The sequence below is a fragment of the Bufo gargarizans genome, chromosome 11 (assembly GCF_014858855.1).
Source record: "Bufo gargarizans isolate SCDJY-AF-19 chromosome 11, ASM1485885v1, whole genome shotgun sequence".
In the NCBI taxonomy this organism is placed as follows: Eukaryota; Metazoa; Chordata; class Amphibia; order Anura; family Bufonidae; genus Bufo; species Bufo gargarizans.
In genome coordinates this window covers 84439312-84462384 of record NC_058090.1, presented here as the reverse complement: position 1 = coordinate 84462384, position 23073 = coordinate 84439312, and the positions used below count along the sequence as shown (strand labels likewise).

The 23073-nt window shown below is 45.2% G+C and overlaps 2 protein-coding genes across 5 annotated transcripts in view; both read right to left on the bottom strand.

Moving 5' to 3' along the window:
* The window catches only part of LOC122922210 (NACHT, LRR and PYD domains-containing protein 12-like), a 73548-nt gene extending 72290 nt beyond the window's left edge, over positions 1 to 1258 (bottom strand). The window contains exon 1 of one of the 2 annotated variants that reach the window (XM_044272738.1): positions 1020 to 1258. The gene's annotated coding sequence lies outside the window, so the exon portion shown is untranslated. Of the gene's footprint in view, positions 1 to 172; positions 296 to 1019 lie in introns of those variants that run through there. The other variant, XM_044272739.1, reaches the window with a different exon arrangement.
* Positions 1259 to 19011: 17753 nt separating this feature from the next.
* Positions 19012 to 23073, bottom strand: part of LOC122921959 (NACHT, LRR and PYD domains-containing protein 3-like) — a 121058-nt gene continuing 116996 nt past the window's right edge. For 2 of the 3 annotated variants that reach the window (XM_044272307.1, XM_044272309.1), the window contains one exon: positions 19014 to 19315. In XM_044272307.1, coding sequence (XP_044128242.1) covers positions 19228 to 19315 — 88 coding nt within the window. In that variant the 3' untranslated portion in view covers positions 19014 to 19227. Of the gene's footprint in view, positions 19316 to 23073 lie in introns of all 3 variants that reach the window. The other variant, XM_044272310.1, reaches the window with a different exon arrangement.

Sequence of the window (23073 nt, the reverse complement as noted above, 5' to 3'; positions counted from 1 at the left end):
AGTTATATCTGCTAGAACATACGACGTCATACACTGACGAGCGCTGATATAAAGAGAGGACATGGATGAGGCGAGCCCTGCCCTCTCACTGACGTGCACCACAACATCACAGTGTTTTAAGGCCACGTTCACACAATGCAGATTTTGTAGCAGAAATTTCAGCTCCAGTCACCTGAATGGGACCTGCAGAAATCCGCGTGTCCGCTGCCGAAACCGTCACATTCAGGAGAAAGACGCTGCTTCTCAGTCACCGAGATTTCTGCCAACAAATTGTTCCACAAGTAAAGGCAAGGACGAATCTACCATGACAGGGGGGCCACAGAGGCGGGGGCTGGGTCAGTAGGCCCCTTTCAGACGAGCGGGTGTCTCGCTGCGGACGACCAGCACTATAGCATTGCACCGATTTCTGACACTATATGGCGCAGTTCTGGAATGTGTTGTACTGCAGTGACAGCATTATGGCAGTGTTATCCAAGACAGTCCGGAACTGTAAGGGTTACATAGCATCATAAATCAGTATAATGCTGGGAGTCCACAGCGAGACCCCCGCTCCTCTGAAGGGGCCTTGGTCTCCCACATCCCCCTGCCAGATTTATATACAGATGAGTTATATAGCTGTTTACAGCTATTAGCAAAAGCTGAAGGATCTGTGATGTCATCATCATGTGACCAGTGCAAGGGGCGGAGCTTAGTAGTGGAGAGGAGAACAGGTGGGGAAGGACTTGTGATGTCAGGTTACATGAGGGGACCCCGCTGTGTGTGGGGAAGAAGCATGGACTCAGTGTAAGAGCCAGGGAAATGCTGGGAGTTGTAGTTTTCTTTCTTATACCTCCTCCTGTAATGTCCTCTGATATCACATAATAGCTTAGACACGCTGGAAGGTTCTGTTCTCTCATCTTCTACTGTAATATCCTCTGAACATGCTGGGAGTTATACTATTGTCCTCTTATACCTCCTCCTGTAATGTTGTCTGATATCCGTAATAACAGCCTGGACATGCTGGGAGTTGTAGTCCTTACCTCTTATACCTCCTCCATGTAATAACACACTCCTGGAGGCAGTGAGGAAAGGTGTTCAGTATCTGGTCAGTAAAGCCCAGATGTCTCTTCTAGTGTAATATGGCTGACGCAGTTCTGTAGACTGTGGTTTCCGTTCTGTGTTGTGTCGTCACCCTCTGTCCCGGGTGACAGTGGCAGTGCCAATACACACAGTGTGTGTGGGGTCCAACCAGTTACACCCCTGGATGGCACCCAGACTGTTCCCAGGTCCATCTCTCACTGCTTCTGACATCTAATAGGGCTTTGCTGGCATCTCCTACCATCTCTATGCACAGGAAAAGCCTGCTCAGCCAATCACTGACCGTTGGGATGACTCTGCCTCAGGCACTGCGCACGAGCCCTGCCCCCACTTCAGTTTACCTCCCCGACATCTGTATTTAAATCTACAGCATGTCGGGGCGCGGCTGGGAGTTTTTATTCTTGCAATTGTTTTCATTAAAAAGCCTATTTTTAATTGGAATTTTTTTCCAATTTTTTTTCTTTACTTTCATTTAACTACTTAATAGTCCCAAGTGGACTATGACAGGAAATCATTTGATAGATTCTAAAATAAAATGCACTGTCCTCATCTATCCCTATAGTGCATTGCATTTTAAGGCCAGTGCTATACTGACATTGATAAGAGAGGGACAAGCTTGGGGCCTACATCAGGTCCCAGTCTGCCTATACTCACATCCGCACCCCACGATCGCATTTGCAGGGTGCCGATTGAAGAGAGAGGTAGTCGGCTCCTTCTGTCACCACTTACGTGAAGCAGGCGCCATTGCTCATAGCATGTAACGGGTTAAATAAAAAGCCCGAATCTGCACTCCTGATGGTCCGGGCTGTTAGAGCAGGAGCGCGGCTCTCCACTACGGGTCCATTCACACGTCCGCAATTTCGTTCCGCATTTTGCAGAATGGAATTGCAGACCCATTCGTTTCTATGGGGCAGCACGATGTGCTGCCAGGATCCGCAATTCCGATCCCCAAAAAAATAGAACATGTCCTATTCTTGTCCGCAATTGCGGACAAGAAAATAGGCATTTTCTAATAAGTGCCGTTGATGTGCGGTCCGCAAAATGCAGAACGCACATCGCCGATGTCTGTGTTTTACGGATCTGCAAAACACACACGGATGTGTGAATGGACCCTTATACTGAGCTGCCGTGAAAAGGCAGCGACTCAGCATACGGCCCCTTAGTGACCGCTGTAAAAAGGTGTATGAGTGGTCACTAAGGGGTTAAAGCATGTCACACAGCCGAAGGCACTAAGCACCACAGTCATGTAGAGGCCTGCTCCTCAACAAAACCTTGGCACCGCCAGCGCAGCGTCTAAATCGCCGGTCTTAATAAATAATCCCCCAAATGTCTATTTGTTGTATAATCCTTCGCTTCCCCGACTCCCGGATCTGGAGACGTCATGGTATTACCTCTTGCCTTTCAATATTTAGCTGAGGCATGGTTTAGGGGCACAGTTTGGGGGGACTGGACCTCTCGCTGGATCCTCTGCTCCTGAAGGGTATAGTGCGATCTGTGAAACCGCTTTCTATAGGCATGCCACACTCCACTGATTTAGATGGAAGACTGTAAGAGGCTCCTGTACGGCTCGGGTCCTCCTATCGCCAGGTCAGCGTTATACACTGCATACTGTACCCAGTCTCCATTATTTGTCACTTTCTGCACAATGCCCTAGGCCTTAGATGGTTGATGGGAGTGCAGATGGCGAGACCTCCAGGGAAAAAAGGCGCGATATTAACTGATGAGCGCTCATTAGTAAAGAACAGGAGGAGCAGGGAGCAGTCAGTATGTCACCGCTAGTGGTGCACTGACGTTACTCACTGCACCCTGGTCCTCTTCACCAGGCGCTGGCACCACCCTATGTTCTGACAGTGTACAGCTCCAGTGCGCGTAGGAGCTCACTATGACCTGACGCTGTGCGATGTCAGGACGCTGTGAAGTGCTGCCCAGTGGTGAGATCAAGAGCCAGAGTGGTAGCGGCGCCCGGAGGAGGATCTGCTCTGAGATCTGCATTTAGGGGCAGATGGGTTGGGTGCTGGTTATAGGGGAAGCAGTAGGGGGGATCTGTGGATGACACTGTTATGGGGGATCTTGTGGATGACACTGTTATGGGGGATCTTGTGGATGACACTGTTATGGGGGATCTTGTGGATGACACTGTTATGGGGGATCTTGTGGATGACACTGTTATGGGGGATCTTGTGGATGACACTGTTATGGGGGATCTTGTGGATGACACTGTTATGGGGGATCTGTGGATGAGACTGGTATGGGGGATCTGTGGATGACACTATATAGCATCTTGCAATATATGTCATCCACAGATCTCCCCCATAACAGTGCCATCCACAGATCCCCCTCCCCATAACAGCCCCGGCCCCGCCGCTCACAGCAGTAAACTATTCCTTAACTGGCAGTGACTTTTACTTCAACTTTAAATCAGCGCATCTTTATTACCTTACAATTAAGTTCGACTAACAGGCAGAGCTGGCGGCGGCGTAACGTCACTCACCCATGTGACGTGTCTGCTCCGCCCACTTTATGAATAAAGCAGGCGGAGCATGCACGTCACGTGAGTAAGTGACGTTATGCCGCCGCCCGCTCTGCCTGTTACTGGAGCTTCATTGTAAGGTAATAAAGATGCGCTGATTTAAAGTTGAAGTAAAAGTGACTGCCGGTTAAGGACCCGCAGGCATAGCGCCTGTCCGCCTGCTCCCGCACGCATAGCAACGAATCGGCCGATTATCCGATTACGGGATTCGTTGACAACGAATCCCGTTATCAAATATTATCGATAACTTCGATTAATTGTTGCAGCCCTACTTCAGTTCCTCCGCAGCGTTTTCCACTTCATTGTTTGAATTTGAGACTGACAGCATCCGATTCGTAGGTAAAAGGATTGAGGAATCGCTAAGATACGGCCATCAATGTCAGATAAGTGCGAATACCTACTCTGGACCTGCTCCTATCTCCAGAAGTGGGCTCCTGAAGTGAAGTGGAGCACACTGCGCATGTGTGGTGATAGAGATGTGGATATCATTCCTGATCAACTAAGATAGTCCCCATATCCTCCAGCTCTCACACAACGTCTTATGTACCCAACCCTCCTCCTTGATGTGTCATATATGACGCACGCTGTACTGCTGTTAGTGTGAAGCCATTACAAGATGGCGCTGGCACTTAGATAGTTACATAGTTTGCATACCACAGATAGTAAAACAATGCGCAGATGCCAAGTGTTATCTCTTTTCAGATTTTTGTATTCTAGCCAATGGAACAATGCCACGAACCTTAAGGGGGGTGCCCTCTCTGATGTACTTAGAAACTGCTTAACTTCCGTGAATAAATGAGACCTGCTTTGACTCTTGCCTGGTGTCAGTGTTGATTCTCCCATGCATGTAAAATCCTAGGATCAAGACAATTTAGAGCAGTAGAACAAATGCATTTAGCTCTGATTGAGAGCAGCTTTAACAGTGGCATGCTCTCCATTCACTGCTATGCAAAAATACTGTAGCTGAGCAAATACCTCCAACGTTTCATACTGTCTAGGAATACAGCTGCATTCACCGCCCATATATTGCCCAGATATTTCTGCATAGTCCTAGTCTACTACGCTTTTATATTCAGATAAATGGAGATTTTACTGTCAAAGGGTTCCAATTTACTGTGGACCGGGCCTAAGGCCTATTGCACACGACCGTACAGGCCGTTTTTTGCGTTCCGCATACGGAACCTATTCATTTCAATGGTTCCGCAAAAAATACGGAATGTACTCCGTATGCATTCCTTTTTTCCGTTCCGTTGAAAGATAGAACATGTCCTATTATTGCCCGCAAATCACGTTCCGTGGCTCCTTTCAAGTCAACGGGTCTGCAAAAAAAATGTTACACATACGGAAATGCATCCCTATGTCTTCCATATCCGTTAAGTTTTTACGGAACCATCTATTGAAAATTTTATGCTTAGCCCAATTTTTTCTATATAATTACTGTATACTGTATATGCCATACTGAAAAAACGGAACGGAAAAACAGAATGGAACCGGAAACACTACGGAAAGGAAAAACGGTTGTGTGCAGGAGGCCTAAGAGTTTACTGGCTTGGAAAGTATAGAAAAAAGTGTATTAGGCCTCATGCACACGGCCGTTGTGTGCCCTTGGCCGTATTTCACTTGAATGGCTCAGCAATCACGGATATGCGGAACAGAAGCACAGATCGGAAGCACTCCGGAGTACTTCCATGGTGTTTCTGGCCGTGCCTCCGCAACGCAAAAATAGAACATGTTCTATTTTGAGGTGCGGACGGATCACACACCCATTCAATTTGATCACAGACCCATTCATGAATTAAAATGGATAATCTGCCCCCAAAAAGTTATATTTAAAAATGTAATCTCCTTTTTCCTTTAATTCTTGTGGAACACTTAAAGTTCAGCAAAAACGGAACGGATACGGATGCATTCCGTATGTGTTCCGTTTTTTTTTGCAGACCCATTGACTTGTATGGAACCACATAACGTGATTTGCGGGCAATAATAGGACCTGCTCTATCTTTCAACGGAAATACAGAAACTGAATGCAATACGTGTACATTCCGTATGTTTTTTGTGGAACCATTGAAATGAATGGTTCCGTATACGGAACGCAAAAAACAGCCCGTAAACAGAAAAAAAAATGTTCGTGTGAAGGAGGCCTTAAAAGCAGATAAATAAAAAATTTTAAAAATTGCTAATTTTCTGTAAATTTCAGATTTTTTTATAAAGATGAATTATATCGACAACATTTTTTCACCATCATGAAGTTTGATGTTTCGTGAGAAAACAATCTCAGAATCGCTTGGATAAGTAAAAGCGTTCCAAAGTTATTAACCTGGTTCTTAAAGGGGTTCTCCGGGGGTTAAGAAAATGAAAATACTTAAATATTACTTTATTATAAATATATTCCCAAATACCTTTCATTAGTAAGGCCCCTTTCACACGGGCGAGAATTCCGTGCGGGTGCAATGCGTGAGGTGAACACACTGCACCCGCACTGAATCCAGACCCATTCACTTCAATGGGGCTGTGCACATGAGCGGTGATTTTCACGCATCACTGGTACGTTGCGTGAAAATCGCAGCAAGCTCTATATTGTAAGTTTTTCACGCAACGCAGGCCCCATAGAAGTGAATAGGGCTGTGTGAAAATCGCAAGCAAGTGCGGATGCGGTGCGATTTTCACGCATGGTTGCTAGGCGACGATTGGGATGGAGACCCGATCATTATTATTTTCCCTTAAATCATAATATGGTTATAAGGGAAAATAATAGCATTCTTAATACAGAATGCTTAGCAAAATAGGGATGGAGGGGTTAAAAAAATAAAAAAAAACAATAAACTCACTCACCTTAATCCACTTGAACGCTCAGCCTGGCATGTCTTCTTTCCTTTTTGATGAAAAGGACCTGTGGTGACGTCACTGCGCTCATCACATGGTCCATCACCATGGTGATGAACCATGTGATGAGCGCAGTGATGTCATCAAAAGGTCCTTTAGCCAGGTCCTGAAGAAAGTAGAAAGAAGAGGAGATCCGCTACGCGATCAAGTGGATGGGGAGAGTTAAATTTGTTTATTATTTTTAAACCCTCAATGGACATTGTACTAAGCATTCTGTATTAAGAATGCTATTATTTTCCCTTATAACCATGTTATAAGGGAAAATAATAAAATCTACACAACACTGATCCCAAATCCAAACTTCTGTGAAGAAGTCTGGGTTCGGCTCTGGGTACCAAACATGCCGATTATTCTCACGCTCGTGCCAAACGCATCTTGTCAGGCCCTCACACACGACGCCCGTGTAAAAGAGGCCTAAGGCCACATACGACCCCTGTCGTTCTCGGAACTGCCTGCTCCCGGTGACCGCATGTGTTTCATCTACTGACTTCTATTTATTCTCCACTCTTAGGCCCCTTTCACACGTGGAGTTTTCCGTGCGGGTGCAATGCGTGACGTGAACGCGACCCATTCAATCCCGACCCATTCATTTCTATGGGGCTGTTCACATGAGCGGTGATTTTCACGCATCACTTGTGCGTTGCGTGAAAATCGCAGCATGTTCTATATTCTGCGTTTTTCACGCAACGCAGGCCCCATAGAAGTGAATGGGGCTGCGTGAAAATCGCAAGCATCCGCGAAGCAAGTGCGGATGCGGTGTGATTTTCACGCACGGTTGCTAGGAGACGATCGGGATGGGGACCCGATCATTATTATTTTCCCTTATAACATGGTTATAAGGGAAAATAATAGCATTCTGAATACAGAATGCTAAGTACAATAGGGCTGGAGGGGTTAAAAAAAATAAAAAAATTATTTAACTCCCCTTAATCCACTTGTTCGCGCAGCCGGCATCTCGTCTGTCTTCATCTGTGAGGTAAAGGACCTGTGATGACGTCACTGCACTGTGGAGATGGATCATGTGATGGACCATGTGATGAGCGCAGTGACGTCACCACAGGTCCTTTACCTCACAGATGAAGACAGAAGAGATGCCGGCTGCGCGAACAAGTGGATTAAGGTGAGTTAAAAAAAAAATTTTTAACCCCTCCAGCCCTATTGTACTATGCATTCTGTATTCAGAATGCTATTATTTTCCCTTATAACCATGTTAGAATACATGGGAAAATAATACAATCTGCACAAGACCTAACCCAAACCTGTGAAGAAGTTCGGGTCTGGGTAGCACATAAAAATTTTTTATCACACGCGTGCAAAACACAAAAACAAAAACTTTACAACGGAACACAATCGCAGTCAAAACTGACTGCAATTGCGTACCTACTCGCGCGAGTTTGCCACAACGAACCCGCATCTTATCCGGGCCAAAATCATGACGCCCGTGTGAAAGAGGCCTTATCGATATTAACAAATTTGTCAGAAATTTAACAGTAAAAAAACTTTTTTCGGAAGTGGAGAATGACTCTGATTCAGAAGATCCTCCTCTTATAACAAGTAACTGCAATAATATGTATACAGGTTTATCGTTTAGAGAACAAATATCTCTCATAACTCTAAATAAATTGCAGACAGTCCCCGATAACAGTACTCCCGATTGTGCGTCACAAAAATTTTGTACTACCAATTCGCAATTTTATCCCAAACAGTCACGCACTGTGGGTATGGATATCTTTCAAGATGTAATGGAGAAGGAATTGTCCTCTATCAATCAGAACAAAAATAGCAAATATAAATGTAATAATTTAACTAAACAACATAGAATAGCTCACCAAGAATTGAAAGATACTCACAGTGTGGTGATCAAAATGGCTGACAAAGGCGGAGCGGTGGTGGTTCTTGATAGAAATATACACGAAAAACAAAGGATGGATATTATTTCGGATTCCTCCACATACGAAAAGTTAAAATTGAATCCCATCGAATTATATAGTAAAGAATATTTGGATATTATCCGTAAAGGTAGGGATTCAGGGCATGTCTCATATAAGGAATACTCTTATTTGCATGTGGAGGCTCCTATCACACCCATCATACATGCCTTACCAAAAATTCATAAAGGCTTGAATCCACCCTATTGTCTCAGGAATCGGCTCATTGACCGAAAAACTGGGTCAATGGTTAGATGCCATTCTACAACCATTAGCCAAACGCACTCCGGGGTACATTAAGGACGCTAGTGATGTTTTAAGAAGTTTATTCAATCAAAAATGGTGTTCTCAATACATCTGGCTCACTGCTGATGTAGTGAGCTTATATCCTTCAATTCCACATCACACCGCACTTTTGGAGTTAGAATTTCACTTACATAAATATAGCCATCATACCTATGAATACATCCAATACATTCTACAAGTAACTCAATTTTTGTTGGTGCATAATTATTTTAGCTTTAATAATTCGTATTATTTGCAAACACAAGGAGTTTCTATGGGGGCAAAATTTTTCCCCTCCCTAGCCAATATTACAATGTCATATCGGCAGGAACGTTACATATTTAGCACAGACAATCCTTATTTGGAGGACATCCAGTGGTATGGCAGATACATCGACGACCTGATGTTGATTTGGGCCGCCAATGTATCTGCCATACCTTCATTCGAAAGTTACCTTAACAGCAATACCTATGGCCTTCGCTTTGCGTGTTCACACGATGCGGTTTCGATTAATTTCTTGGATTTGGCACTGACAGGTGTTAAAGGAGATATAGTTCAAACTAAAACCTATCGTAAGCCCACAACAGGTAACACCATTCTTAGGGCAGATAGCCATCATCCTATACACACAATCAAGTCGATTCCTGTGGGCGAATTTATTCACGCAAGACGAAATTGCAGTGATGACATATCCTTTCACACTGAGAGTAAAGTCTTGCTTCCAGGAATTATTCCTCTTGGATGATACAACGGGCGCAGGCGATCACACTAAGAAAAAAACGCAGGGATTTGTTGTTTGGTAACATGCAATCTACCAATACCTCCAAAAATATCAAACCATTACCGACTTTAGTACTTACATAAAGTAATCAGTTCCATCAAATTTGAGCATCTGTCTTAAAGTGCCTTTCTTTGCTGTTCGAAGATCCAGTGCTATATCGATTGTTGAGAGATGGACACAGGGTGGTCTCAAGACGACCCCCGTCTCTTGCGACCTCACTGTCTCCCTCTCTCTTCATTTCTTCACCCAAGTCTAAACACAAACAGACTTGGCTAAAATACACTGGGTTCACACGATGCGGTAGTCATCCTTGCAAAGCATGTGGTTATGTCCTCCCTTGCAAGACTTTTCGAGATTCTTCGGAAAAAAATAGCTTCCCCATCAAATCGTACATTAATTGTAACTCCATTGGAGTGGTCTACGTGATCGAATGTAGACTTCTGTATGTGGGTATACAACTCGAAAATGTAAATCGAGACTATTAGAACATTTAAATTATATCGCGAACAGCGCATATGTGAACATTTCGAATGCTGCAAAACATTTTATTACTTCGCACAACAGAAGTCTGCATACTTTTCCGCATATGCAATTGAACGTATTTTCTTCTATCAAGGGGAGGTGATCTGCAAAAATTAACTCTTCAAAGGGAAGCTTTTTGGATCTTGAAATTAAAAACAAGATTTCCCTTAGGTTTAAATTTAAGGAAAGATCTAATGTATATTTATTGAGAAGCAAATACCCTTCAAACTGGTATTTAACCGCCTCCGGACCGCCTAACGCAGATGTGCGGTCCGGAGGCGGCAGCCCTGGGCTCAACGACGCATATACGCGTCATCTCACGAGGGCCGGGATTTCCTGTGAACGCGCGCACACAGACGCGCGCGCTCACAGGAACGGAAGGTAAGCGAGTGGATCTCCAGCATGCCAGCGGCGATCGTTCGCTGGCAGGCTGGAGATCCGAATTTTTTAACCCCTAACAGGTATATTAGACGCTGTTTTGATAACAGCGTCTAATATACCTGCTACCTGGTCCTCTGGTGGTCCCTTTTGTTAGGATCGACCACCAGAGGACACAGGTAGGTCAGTACAGTCGCACCCAACACCACACTACACTACACTACACCCCCCCCCCGTCACTTATTAACCCCTTATAAACCCCTGATCACCCATGATCACCCCATATAAACTCCCTGATCACCCCCCTGTCATTGATCACCCCCCTGTCAGGCTCCGTTCAGACGTCCGTATGATTTTTACGGATCCACGGATACATGGATCGGATCCGCAAAACACATGCGGACGTCTGAATGGAGCCTTACAGGGGGGGTGATCAATGACAGGCGGGTGATCATCCATATACACTCCCTGATCACCCCCTGTCATTGATCACCCCCCTGTCATTGATCACCCCCCTGTAAGGCTCCATTCAGACGTCCGTATGATTTTTACGGATCCATGGATACATGGATCGGATCCGCAAAACACATGCAGACGTCTGAATGGAGCCTTACAGGGGGGTGATCAATGACAGGCGGGTGATCACCCATATACACTCCCTGATCACCCCCTGTCATTGATCACCCCCCTGTAAGGCTCCATTCAGACGTCCGCATGATTTTTACGGATCCATGGATATATGGATCGGATCCGCAAAACACATGCGGACGTCTGAATGGAGCCTTACAGGGGGGGGGGGTGATCAATGACAGGTGGGTGATCACCCATATACACTCCCTGATCACCCCCTGTCATTGATCACCCCCCTGTCATTGATCACCCCCCTGTAAGGCTCCATTCAGACGTCCGTATGATTTTTACGGATACATGGATCGGATCCGCAAAACACATGCGGACGTCTGAATGGAGCCTTACAGGGGGGGTGATCAGTGACAGGGGGGTGATCACCCTGATCACCCCCTGTCATTGATAACCCCCCTGTAAGGCTCCATTCAGACGTCCGCATGTGTTTTGCGGATCCGATCCATGTATCCATGGATCCGTAAAAATCATACGGACGTCTGAATGGAGCCTTACAGGGGGGGGTGATCAGTGACAGGGGGGTGATCACCCTGATCACCCCCTGTCATTGATAACTCCCCTGTAAGGCTCCATTCAGACGTCCGCATGTGTTTTGCGGATCCGATCCATGTATCCATGGATCCGTAAAAATCATACGGACGTCTGAATGGAGCCTTACAGGGGGGGTGATCAGTGACAGGGGGGTGATCACCCTGATCACCCCCTGTCATTGATAACCCCCCTGTAAGGCTCCATTCAGACGTCCGCATGTGTTTTGCGGATCCGACCCATCGATCCGTAAAAATCATACGGACGTCTGAATGGAGCCTTACAGGGGGGTGATCAATGACAGGGGGGTGATCAGGGAGTCTATATGGGTGATCACCCCCCTGTCATTGATCCTGTAAAGCTCCATTCAGACGTCCGCATGTGTTTTATGGATCCGTAAAAATCATACGGACGTCTGAATGGAGCCTTACCAGGGGGGTGATCAATGACAGGGGGTGATCCGGGAGTCTATATGGGTGATTACCCCCCTGTCATTGATCACCCCCCTGTCATTGATCACCCCCTGTAAGGCTCCATTCAGAATTTTTTTGGGCCCAAGTTAGCGGAAATTTTTTGTTTGTTTTTGTTTTTTCTTACAAAGTCTCATATTCCACTAACTTGTGTCAAAAAATAAAATCTCACATGAACTCACCATACCCCTCACGGAATCCAAATGCGTAAACATTTTTAGACATTTATATTCCAGACTACTTCTCACGCTTTAGGGCCCCTAAAAAGCCAGGGCAGTATAAATACCCCACATGTGACCCCATTTCGGAAAGAAGACACCCCAAGGTATTCCGTGAGGGGCATATTGAGTCCATGAAAGATTGAAATTTTTGTCCTACGTTAGCGGAAAGTGAGACTTTGTGAGAAAAAAACAAAAAAAATCAATATCCGCTAACTTATGCAAAAAAAAAAAAATTCTATGAACTCGCCAGGCCCCTCATTGAATACCTCGGGGTGTCTTCTTTCCAAAGTGGGGTCACATGTGGGGTATTTATACTGCCCTGGCTTTTTAGGGGCCCGAAAGTGTGAGAAGAAGTCTGGGATCCAAATGTCTAAAAATGCCCTCCTAAAAGGAATTTGGGCACCTTTGCGCATCTAGGCTGCAAAAAAGTGTCACACATCTGGTATCGCCGTACTCAGGAGAAGTTGGGCAATGTGTTTTGGGGTGTCATTTTACATATACCCATGCTGGGTGAGAAAAATATCTTGGTCAAATGCCAACTTTGTATAAAAAAATGGGAAAAGTTGTCTTTTGCCAAGATATTTCTCTCACCCAGCATGGGTATATGTAAAATGACACCCCAAAACACATTCCCCAATTTCTCCTGAGTACGGCGATACCAGATGTGTCACACTTTTTTGCAGCCAAGGTGGGCAAAGGGGCACATATTCCAAAGTGCACCTCTCGGATTTCACCGGTCATTTTTTACACATTTTGATTGCAAAGTTCTTCTCACACATTTGGGCCCCTAAATTGCCAGGGCAGTATAACTACCCCACAAGTGACCCCATTTTGGAAAGAAGACACCCCAAGGTATTCCGTGAGGGGCATGGCGAGTTCCTAGAATGTTTTATTTTTTGTCGCAAGTTAGTGGAATATGAGACTTTGTAAGAAAAAAATAAAAATAAAAAATCATCATCATTTTCCGCTAACTTGTGACAAAAAATAAAAAGTTCTATGAACTCACTATGCCCATCAGCGAATACCTTAGGGGGTCTACTTTCCGAAATGGGGTCATTTGTGGGGGTTTTCTACTGTTTGGGCATTGTAAAACCTCAGGAATCATGACAGGTGCTCAGAAAGTCAGAGCTGCTTCAAAAAGCGGAAATTCACATTTTTGTACCATAGATTGTAAATGCTATAACTTTTACCCAAACCATTTTTTTTTTTGCCCAAACATTTTTTTTTTTATCAAAGACATGTAGAACAATAAATTTAGCAAAAAATTTATATATGGATGTCGTTTTTTTTGCAAAATTTTACAGCTGAAAGTGAAAAATGTCATTTTTTTGCAAAAAAATCGTTACATTTCGATTAATAAAAAATGCCAGCAGCAATAAAATACCACCAAATGAAAGCTCTATTAGTGAGAAGAAAAGGAGGTAAAATTCATTTGGGTGGTAAGTTGCATGACCGAGCGATAAACGGTGAAAGTAGTGTAGTGCAGAAGTGTAAAAAGTGCTCTGGTCATGAAGGGGGTTTCAGCTAGCGGGGCTGAAGTGGTTAAAGGGCTTCTGTCACCCCCCTAAAGTCATTTTTCATTTTTGGGCGACTTAAAATCCTTATACTGCGATTTATCAATATATATTGCTCATACCCTTTTTCGTTCAGTAGTTTCTTCAAAAACGGCACTTTTATAATATGTAAATTACCTCTACCTCTACGCCCTACTTGCTGGTAGCATCCGCATCCTCCTTTCAAATAAACGCCCCCTCCTCCTGTTGATTGACAGGGCCAGCGAGCGATCTCGTCCTCTGGCTGGCCCTGTCTGCGTTCTAAATCTCGCGCCTGCGCCGTACCGGTCTTCAGTCGGCGCAGGCGCACTGAGAGGCGGACGCTTGCTCGGCCGCTCCTTCCTCAGTGCGCCTGCGCCGATGACGTCACATCTACACCCGGCGCAGGCGCACTGAGGAAGGAGCGGGCGAGCGAGCGTCCACCTCTCAGTATGCCTGCGCCGACTGAAGACCGGTACGGCGCAGGCGCAAGATTTAGAACGCAGACAGGGCCAGCCAGAGGACGAGAGCACTCGCTGGCCCTGTCAATCAACAGGAGGAGGAGGGGGCGTTTATTTGAAAGGAGGATGCAGCTGCTACCAGCAAGTAGGGCGTAAAGGTAGAGGTAATTTACATATTATCAAAGTGCCGTTTTTGAAGAAACTACTGAACGAAAAAGGGTATGAGCAATATATATTGATAAATCGCAGTATAAGGATTTTAAGTCGCCCAAAAATGAAAAATAACTCTAGGGGGGTGACAGAAGCCCTTTAACACATGGCCATGCTTCTATATGTTTGTTTTTAATTGTATCATACATGAGGTATTTGCTATAGATGACAATTCAGACACTGCAATTTTTATAATGAATATAGGATAATAATTTTTATCGTTATTTTGTCAATCAAAGCATCCATTGTATCTATGCAACTTTTCCTTATATGATTGTTTTCAATTTTAATCTGCACCATATGGTTTTTTCTATATTGGAGGTTTAAAACGGACGGCCTCTCTGCCTGCGATTATCCACTTTATTGTATACACCTGAATTTAACCACCCGCCCAGAACATGGGGGATGGTGAATCACAAAGTTCATAAGCAAGTGGAGCACTGCAGACAGAGGGCAAGTCATGAGTAAGAACATTTGTTTGAAACGCGTTGACTGTAACTGGATGTGTGAATTTTATGCCATCGATGTTTTATTACCCACTGCTGGAATAAAGAAATCGTCCTTCAAAGATAACAGGTGCTGGATTTTTTTTATCTTTCTATTTGCTGAGGTATTACCTATATTACCGTGCACCAAGGGTGGATCATTTGGAATTTAAGTGGGTGAGCTGGATTTCCCTATTTTGTGCATAACATACATGTGCGCTACATTACATACATGTACCCTACATACAGTACAGGCCAAAAGTTTGGACACACCTTCTCATTCAAAGAGTTTTCTTTATTTTCATGACTATGAAAATTGTAGATTCACATTGAAGGCATCAATGAATTAACACATGTGGAATTATATACATAACAAAAAAGTGTGAAACAACTGAAAATATGTCATATTCTAGGTTCTTCAAAGTAGCCATCTTTTGCTTTGATTACTGCTTTGCACACTCTTGGCATTCTCATGATGAGCTTCAAGAGGTAGTCACCTGAAATGGTCTTCCAATAGTCTTGAAGGAGTTCCCAGAGATGCTTAGCACTTGTTGGCCCTTTTGCCTTCACTCTGCGGTCCAGCTCACCCCAAACCATCTCGATTGGGTTCAGGTCCGGTGACTGTGGAGGCCAGGTCATCTGGCGAAGCACCCCATCACTCTCCTTCATGGTCAAATAGCCCTTACACAGCCTGGAGGTGTGTTTGGGGTCATTGTCGTGTTGAAAAATAAATGATGGTCCAACTAAACGCAAACTGGATGGAATAGCATGCCGCTGCAAGATGCTGTGGTAGCCATGCTGGTTCAGTATGCCTTCAATTTTGAATAAATCCTCAACAGTGTCACCAGCAAAGCCCCCCCACACCATCACACCTCCTCCTCCCTGCTTCACGGTGGGAACCAGGTATGTAGAGTCCATCCGTTCACCTTTTCTGCGTCACACAAAGACACGGTGGTTGGAACCAAAGATCTCAAATTTGGACTCATCAGACCAAAGCACAGATTTCCACTAGTCTAATGTCCATTCCTTGTGTTCTTTAGCCCAAACAAGTCTCGTCTGCTTGTTGCCTGTCCTTAGCAGTGGTTTCCTAGCAGATATTCTACCATGAAGGCCTGATTCATACAGTCTCCTCTTAACAGTTGTTCTAGAGATGTGTCTGCTGCTAGAACTCTGTGTGGCATTGACCTGGTCTCTAATCTGAGCTGCTGCTAACCTGCGATTTCTGAGGCTGGTGACTCGGATGAACTTATCCTCCGCAGCAGAGGTGACTCTTGGTCTTCCTTTCCTGGGGAGGTCCACATGTGAGCCAGTTTCTTTGTAGTGCTTGATGGTTTTTGTGACTGCACTTGGGGACACTTTCAAAGTTTTCCCAATTTTTCGGACTGACTGACCTTAATTTCTTAAAGTAATGATGGCCACTTGTTTTCCTTTACTTAGCTGCTTTTTTCTTGCCATAATACAAATTCTAACAGTCTATTCAGTATGACTATCAGCTGTGTATCCACCTGACTTCTCCACAACGCAACTGATGGTCCCAACCCCATTTATAGGGCAAGAAATCCCACTTATTAAACCTGAAAGGGCACACCTGTGAAGTGAAAACCATTTCAGGTGACTACCTCTTGAAGCTCATCAAGAGAATTAGTTGGACCATCATTTATTTTTCAACAGGACAATGACCCCAAACACACCTCCAGGCTGTGTAAGGGCTATTTGACCATGAAGGAGAGTGATGGGGTGCTGCACCAGATGACCTGGCCTCCACAGTCACCAGACCTAAACCCAATCGAGATGGTTTGGGGTGAGCTGGACCTCAAAAGGGCCAACAAGTGCTAAGCATCTCTGGGAACTCCTTCAAGACTGTTGGAAGACCATTTCAGGTGACTACCTCTTGAAGCTCATCAAGAGAATGCCAAGAGTGTGCAAAGCAGTAATCAAAGCAAAAGGTGGCTACTTTGAAGAACCTAGAATATGACATATTTTCAGTTGTTTCACACTTTTTTGTTATGTATATAATTCCACATGTGTTAATTCATAGTTTTGATGCCTTCAGCGTGAATCTACAATTTTTATAGTCATGAAAATAAAGAAAACTCTTTGAATGAGAAGGTGTTCCAAACTTTTGGTCTGTACTGTATTTTAACTCCAGTTTTTCACGATTATGCCATTCTTTTGACAAAGGGCCTGGGTGTCCGAAACCCGTCAAGAGGGTTATGTTTTTTATTGGTTGAGTGTTTTTTCATCCAATAAAGTAACCAATTTGGAATACGACAGTGCTGTTTTTTTTTTTTTTTCCCACTTGGATTCAAGAGTCTCTACTCACTGTGACACGCCGACAGCCTTGTGGATATTGTGGTTCTCTGTAGTTCATGTGTAGGCTGGCAGCTGGGTGTCCTCTCAAGAGAAGTCCAATTAGGACTATTTTATACCTTTTGTCTTCTTTTTGTCATTTTACACAGCACTCGAACTGTGTATTTACAGTAAAATACCGCACACCCCAATGTCACTTCTATTGGTCCTGGTGATCAGGCGGCAGATCATGTGAACACTGGTATGTCCTAGGGTTGGGCGATATACCGGTATCACGATAAACCGCGGTATTAAAAAAAACTGCGATATCGCTGTTTCCTAATTACCGCGATATTTTGTGACATCAAAGTGGTCATGTGCGCTGACCGCTTCTAAACGTGCGTTCGCCCACCCCTGCACCTTGCATAGCGCTGAGTAACATTACTTCCTCTCGCTCCTGGCTCCTTCTTGCTCCGCCTCCCTTAGTCAAGTCTCCACCCACCATCTGACATCACCGTCATCACCCACCAGTGCCGCGCACACCCTCCTCCAGCTGATTCCTTGGCGATTTCGTCACTTCCGGTGCGGCCGCGTTACTTCCGGTAAAGACTTTTGGCAAGGTATAGAGATTTGGCAGAACACCAGCTCTATTGTATGTGGCGAACTCTGTGTGAGTACTGGTGTCTCTGGAGAGACTTTTCCTGCGGCTGCCTCGCTAGTGTGTGCTCTGATGACAAAATTACAAACGTATTACTTCCCGCAGCGGCCGTCCCCGGCTCTCCCTCCTTGCTCCCATATTCAAATCTCCTCCCACCAGCATCTGATGTCAGAATCGGAGCACACAAGCGAGGAAGCTGCGGGAAAAGTATATCGTAAAGTATTACTGTATGTATGGTGGCCTGTGGCCACAAGACTTTATTATGTCTCCTTGTGGCCCCAAGCCCCCTACAATGTAACGTCTCCTTGTGGCCCCCCATAAAGGGTAACATCTCCTTGTGGACCCTCATGCAGTGTAACGTCTCCGTGTGGCCCCCACACAGTGTAACGTCTCCGTGTGGCCCCCACACAGTGTAACGTCTCCGTGTGGCCCCCACACAGTGTAACGTCTTCAAGTGCCCCCCCCATACAGTATAATATCTCCTTGTGGCCCCCATACAGTTTAACGTCTCCTTGTGGCCCCCATACAGTTTAACGTCTCCTTGTGGCCCCCATACAGTGTAACGTCTCCTTGTGGCCCCCATACAGTATACTGTCTCCTTGTAGCTGCCCCCATACAGTATAACGTGTCCTTGTGGCCCCCATACAGTGTAATGTCTCCTTGTGGCCCCCATACAGTGTAACGTCTCCTTGTGGCACCCCATACAGTATGTCTCCTTGTGGCCCCCATACAGTGTAACGTCTCCTTGTGGCCCCCATACAGTATACTGTCTCCTTGTAGCTGCACCCATACAGTATAACGTGTCCTTGTGGCCCCCTCATACAGTGTAACATCTCCTTGTGTTTTTTTCTTTAAAACTGGCATTTATCGCGATATATATCGTTATCGCGATAAATTTGTTAATACCGTTATCGTCTGAATATTTTTTATATCATCCAACCCTAGTATGTCCGTGAGTCGCATCAAATAAAAGTTAAAATAGAAACTAAAATAACAGTTTGTGTGATTTGTTAGTTACACTGTGTGCAATGTGCGGCCTCCTCCGGTGTGACAACCGGTATTATACTGCTGACAACGTACATGACCTTCAGGAGACGCTGCTACATCCCATAGGCCTGGATTTGGGCTCATTATGAAGGGATTTAGTTACTGGACATATAATTAGCTGGAGAAGAACATTTCTGGTATCATCTTTATTATAATATTAGACATTTCCTTATCATCTGTAGATCAGTGATATGACCCATAATGCACCAGGAGACGCTCCTAACACCAAACTGAAGACGTCTTCTCCACCAAAGTCCTGTTATCTGCCCATCACTGAGAGGAATCCTGATTCTTCTCTGTTCACAAAATTACCTTCATATTTGGTTTCTGCTTTTTCAGTTTTCTTATGGCTTCCTTCTCCTCTTCAGATAATCCATTGCGCTCCAGACTAGAAGAGAAAACAGCGCCCCCAGCATTAGTGAGGTTTCCTCCTGACATCAGACCAGTCAGTGAATTGATCTCCTGAACATAGGATGTCTATTGTCTACAATCTTGTGTGTTTTGTAAATCTCCCCTTTGGTTTAGTGCTCTCATTAAGAGAAACTAAATCAGAGTCTTGCAGGTTTGATGCCTTTTAATGGCTAACAAAAATAGAAGTAATGATGTTACATAGTGAGCTTTCCAGACATCACCAGTCCGTTCATCAGGTATATTACAATATTTGAAGAAACAGCACTATATGTCCAACAAGAATAGAGACATGGGGGAATGAATGTACATAGTGGGGGCACCAGGTCTCTGAGATAACATCAATTTAGAGACCATAAAACTTTCACACCACTTACCTGTCAGATAATTAAGGACTCATTGGCAAGATCTTTTATATTTTGTTGTTTTTTTAAATGCCCCTTCATTCCCCCATGTCTCTGTTCTTATTGTTTCCTCATACATCCTTGTAGGACGCCTGATGAAGGGACTGGTGATGTCTGGAAAGCTCTCTATGTAACATCACTGAATCATCGTTTGCCGGCAGCAGATCATGATTACAAAGCACGATCTGCCACTGACCAATGAGTTTTAATTCTGTTGAAAGATTCTAATTACCCCGTGACCAAGCGTTTACTAGTTTATGCGGTAATTGGTACCAATATTAAGCCTCATTCACACATCAGTGTCCGTGCTCAAATCAGTGAAAAGGTGGTTTATGATGGTCAATGAAAAGATGCCTCGGTGAAGGATCAGTTTGTCTGTTTTTTGCTGTCCGTGTGTCATTCCTGTTTCACAGACACTGTGCAGCTGAAAAATAATTTTCTCGCTCGTATCATTAGGAGACCATGGGTATAGCTGCTGGCACTAGGAGGCAACACTAAGCAAAAAAAGTGTTAGCTCGTCCTCTCAGCTCTACCCCTACCGAGCTAGTCTGTCACGATCAATGTGGGGGAAAAACTCCACACTAAAAACAGGAGGGAAGGGGAACAATAACTGGGCCTGGAAACTAGGGAAGAAACAGGTCACCTCCTAAACAACCCTAATCCGGGCCCAAACTACATATCAATATGAATAGACCTTGAAGGTAGGAATATTCATATGCTGTATACCTAAGCCCCTATATCCCTATAAGGCCCTGGAATGAGGTTAGGACCAGGGACAACCCATTCCTCCCCAGATGGACGAATGGAAGTCTCTGTTTCAGGCCCAGATAAACACAAAACAATAAGAACAGACAAGACTTATCTGAAAGTAGAAAACTGGCAACTCCAGAAGCATCACAGTACAACCGACCAGCTAGTTAGAAGGCAGGAAGAAAATCTATGAACCGCACCTCCAAGAGTGAGAAGCTGCTACTTATGGGAAAGGTAGTTTAACAACAAGCAACACCTGCAGCAAGGGGGGTGGCATTCACCAAAACACAGACACAATAAGATCCACAGTGAACTTGTCAATTTAACCCACGAGTTGCCAGTCTCTCCGATCTCCTGGTACCTGCCACGGGAACGTCCATGACAGTACCCCCCCTTCTACGGGTGACCTCCGGGCACCCAGGACCGACCTTATCCGGGTGAGATCTATGAAAGGCATTCACTAAACGATTGGCATTAACGTCGGATGCCGTCACCCACATCCTCTCCTCCGGTCCATAACCTCTCCAGTGGACAAGATATTGAAGGGATCCACAGAGAACTCGAGAGTCAACTATTTTTGCGATCTCAAATTTAAAATTACCGTCCACCATGACCAGAGCGGGTGGCAAGGAAGATGGTTGTAAAAGTCCGCATTTTTTTTCAACAAAGACCAATGGAACACATTATGAATTTTCAGGGCCTGAGGAAGTTCAAGACAAAAAGCTACAGGATTAATATGGCCGTGATCTTATATGGGCCGATAAACCTTGGACCTAACTTCCAGGAAGGTACCTTCAACTTAATGTTTCTTGTGGACAGCCACAAAGAATCACCCACAATTAGGTCTGGACCATTTATACGTTTCCTGTCAGCCACACATTTATATTTGTTGCCCATATTTTTGGAATGGGTAACGGAGCAGAAGAGAAGCATTCCTTAATCACAGAATAGGCTTCCAACGCTGAATCAGACCATACAGAGACATCCGTCCTTTTCTTAGTCATGTCCGTTAAGGGTTTTACTATTGTTGAATAATTCTTAATATATTTTCAGTAATAGTTGGTGAATCCTAAAGACCGCTTAAGAGCCTTCAGATTTCGGGTCGATCTAGGGTTGCCACCTTTCCCAACAAGAAAATACTGGGCAAGTTAAGCCACACCCCAAAGGGGGTGTCGTTGTGGGGGCATGGCTTAACACGGGGTGTGAAGTTGCTGTCATACTGTGGCTCCCCAGGAATAATAAAGCCACCATTAGTGCCCCCAGTAATAGTAATGCCCCATTAGTAATAGTAATGCCCCCATTAGTGTGCCCCAGTAAAAGTAATGGCCCTATTAGTGCACCCCAGAATGAATAATGCCCCCATTAGTGCCACCCATTAAGAATAATGCCCCCATTATTGACCCCCAGTTAGAGTAATGTGGCCCTTACCGGGAACCGTCACTCAGGGCCGGCACACTGACTGTAGAGTGTTGTGTGAGAGTCCAGCAGCTTTCCTGGGCCCGGTAACGGAGACCGGGGAGAGGGGAGGTGTCGTGATAGGAAAGGAGCGCAGCAGAAGAGCTGGGGACAGGAGGAGGGCAGGCTCGCGGCTTGTCTCATTGTTATCCGACCTGATCTGGGAGTGAGAGCAGCTCAGTCCCGGCGAGGCCGCCATGCTGTGGGGCGAGGGTTTGCTGCTCTCCTTCAGCAGTGTCTTCGTGCTCCTGCTCCTGACCACCCGCAGCCCCCAGCTCTCCGGCGTCTAATCCATCCTGACTGGCGGCCTCATCCTCTTCAGGTTCGAACGGGTCCCAGAATGCTGGCCGCTCACAGCTCGCCACTGCTCACTCACCGCCAGCTGTCAGAACCGTGAGCGAGCAAGTCAGACAGTGCCCGGTTACAAGTCTGAAAAGGCTTGTAACCGGGCACAGGATTACAAACCTGGACTGTCCGGGTCAATCGCGTACGGGTGGCAACCCTAGGTCGATCCCAGTCCAATACAGCACGGACTTTCTCAGGATCCATTTGAAAACCTGAAGATGACAGCAGGTAGCCAAGAACTGCACCTCGTTTAACGCCCATTCGACTGAGGATGGAAAGCTGACGAAAAGGACAAGTGTACCCCCAAACGGGAACAAAAAGCTTTCCAAAACTTAGAAATAAACTGGGTTCCCCGATCCGAAACAACATCGGAAGGGACCCCGTGAAGCTTCACGATTTCACTGATGAATACCTGAGCAAGAGTCTTAGCATTAGGTAGTGCGGGTAACACAATGAAGTGTACCATTTTGCTAAACCTGTCTACTACTACCAAGATAACTGTTTTACCCGCAGACAAAGGTAAGTCAGTGATAAAATCCATGGACAGATGTGTCCATGGCCTTTTGGGAATGACAAGTGGCAATAAAGACCCTGCAGGACGTGTATGAGAGACTTTCGCGCGTGCACAAGTAGAACAAGTAGACACAAAATCCATTACATCCTGACGCAACCTTGGCCACCAAAAAAGACGAGACAATAGCTCCAAGGTTGCTTTACTACCCGGGTGCCCAGCAAGTGCCGAATTATGATGTTCCTTTAATAATTCGAGACGCAGGTTTAACGG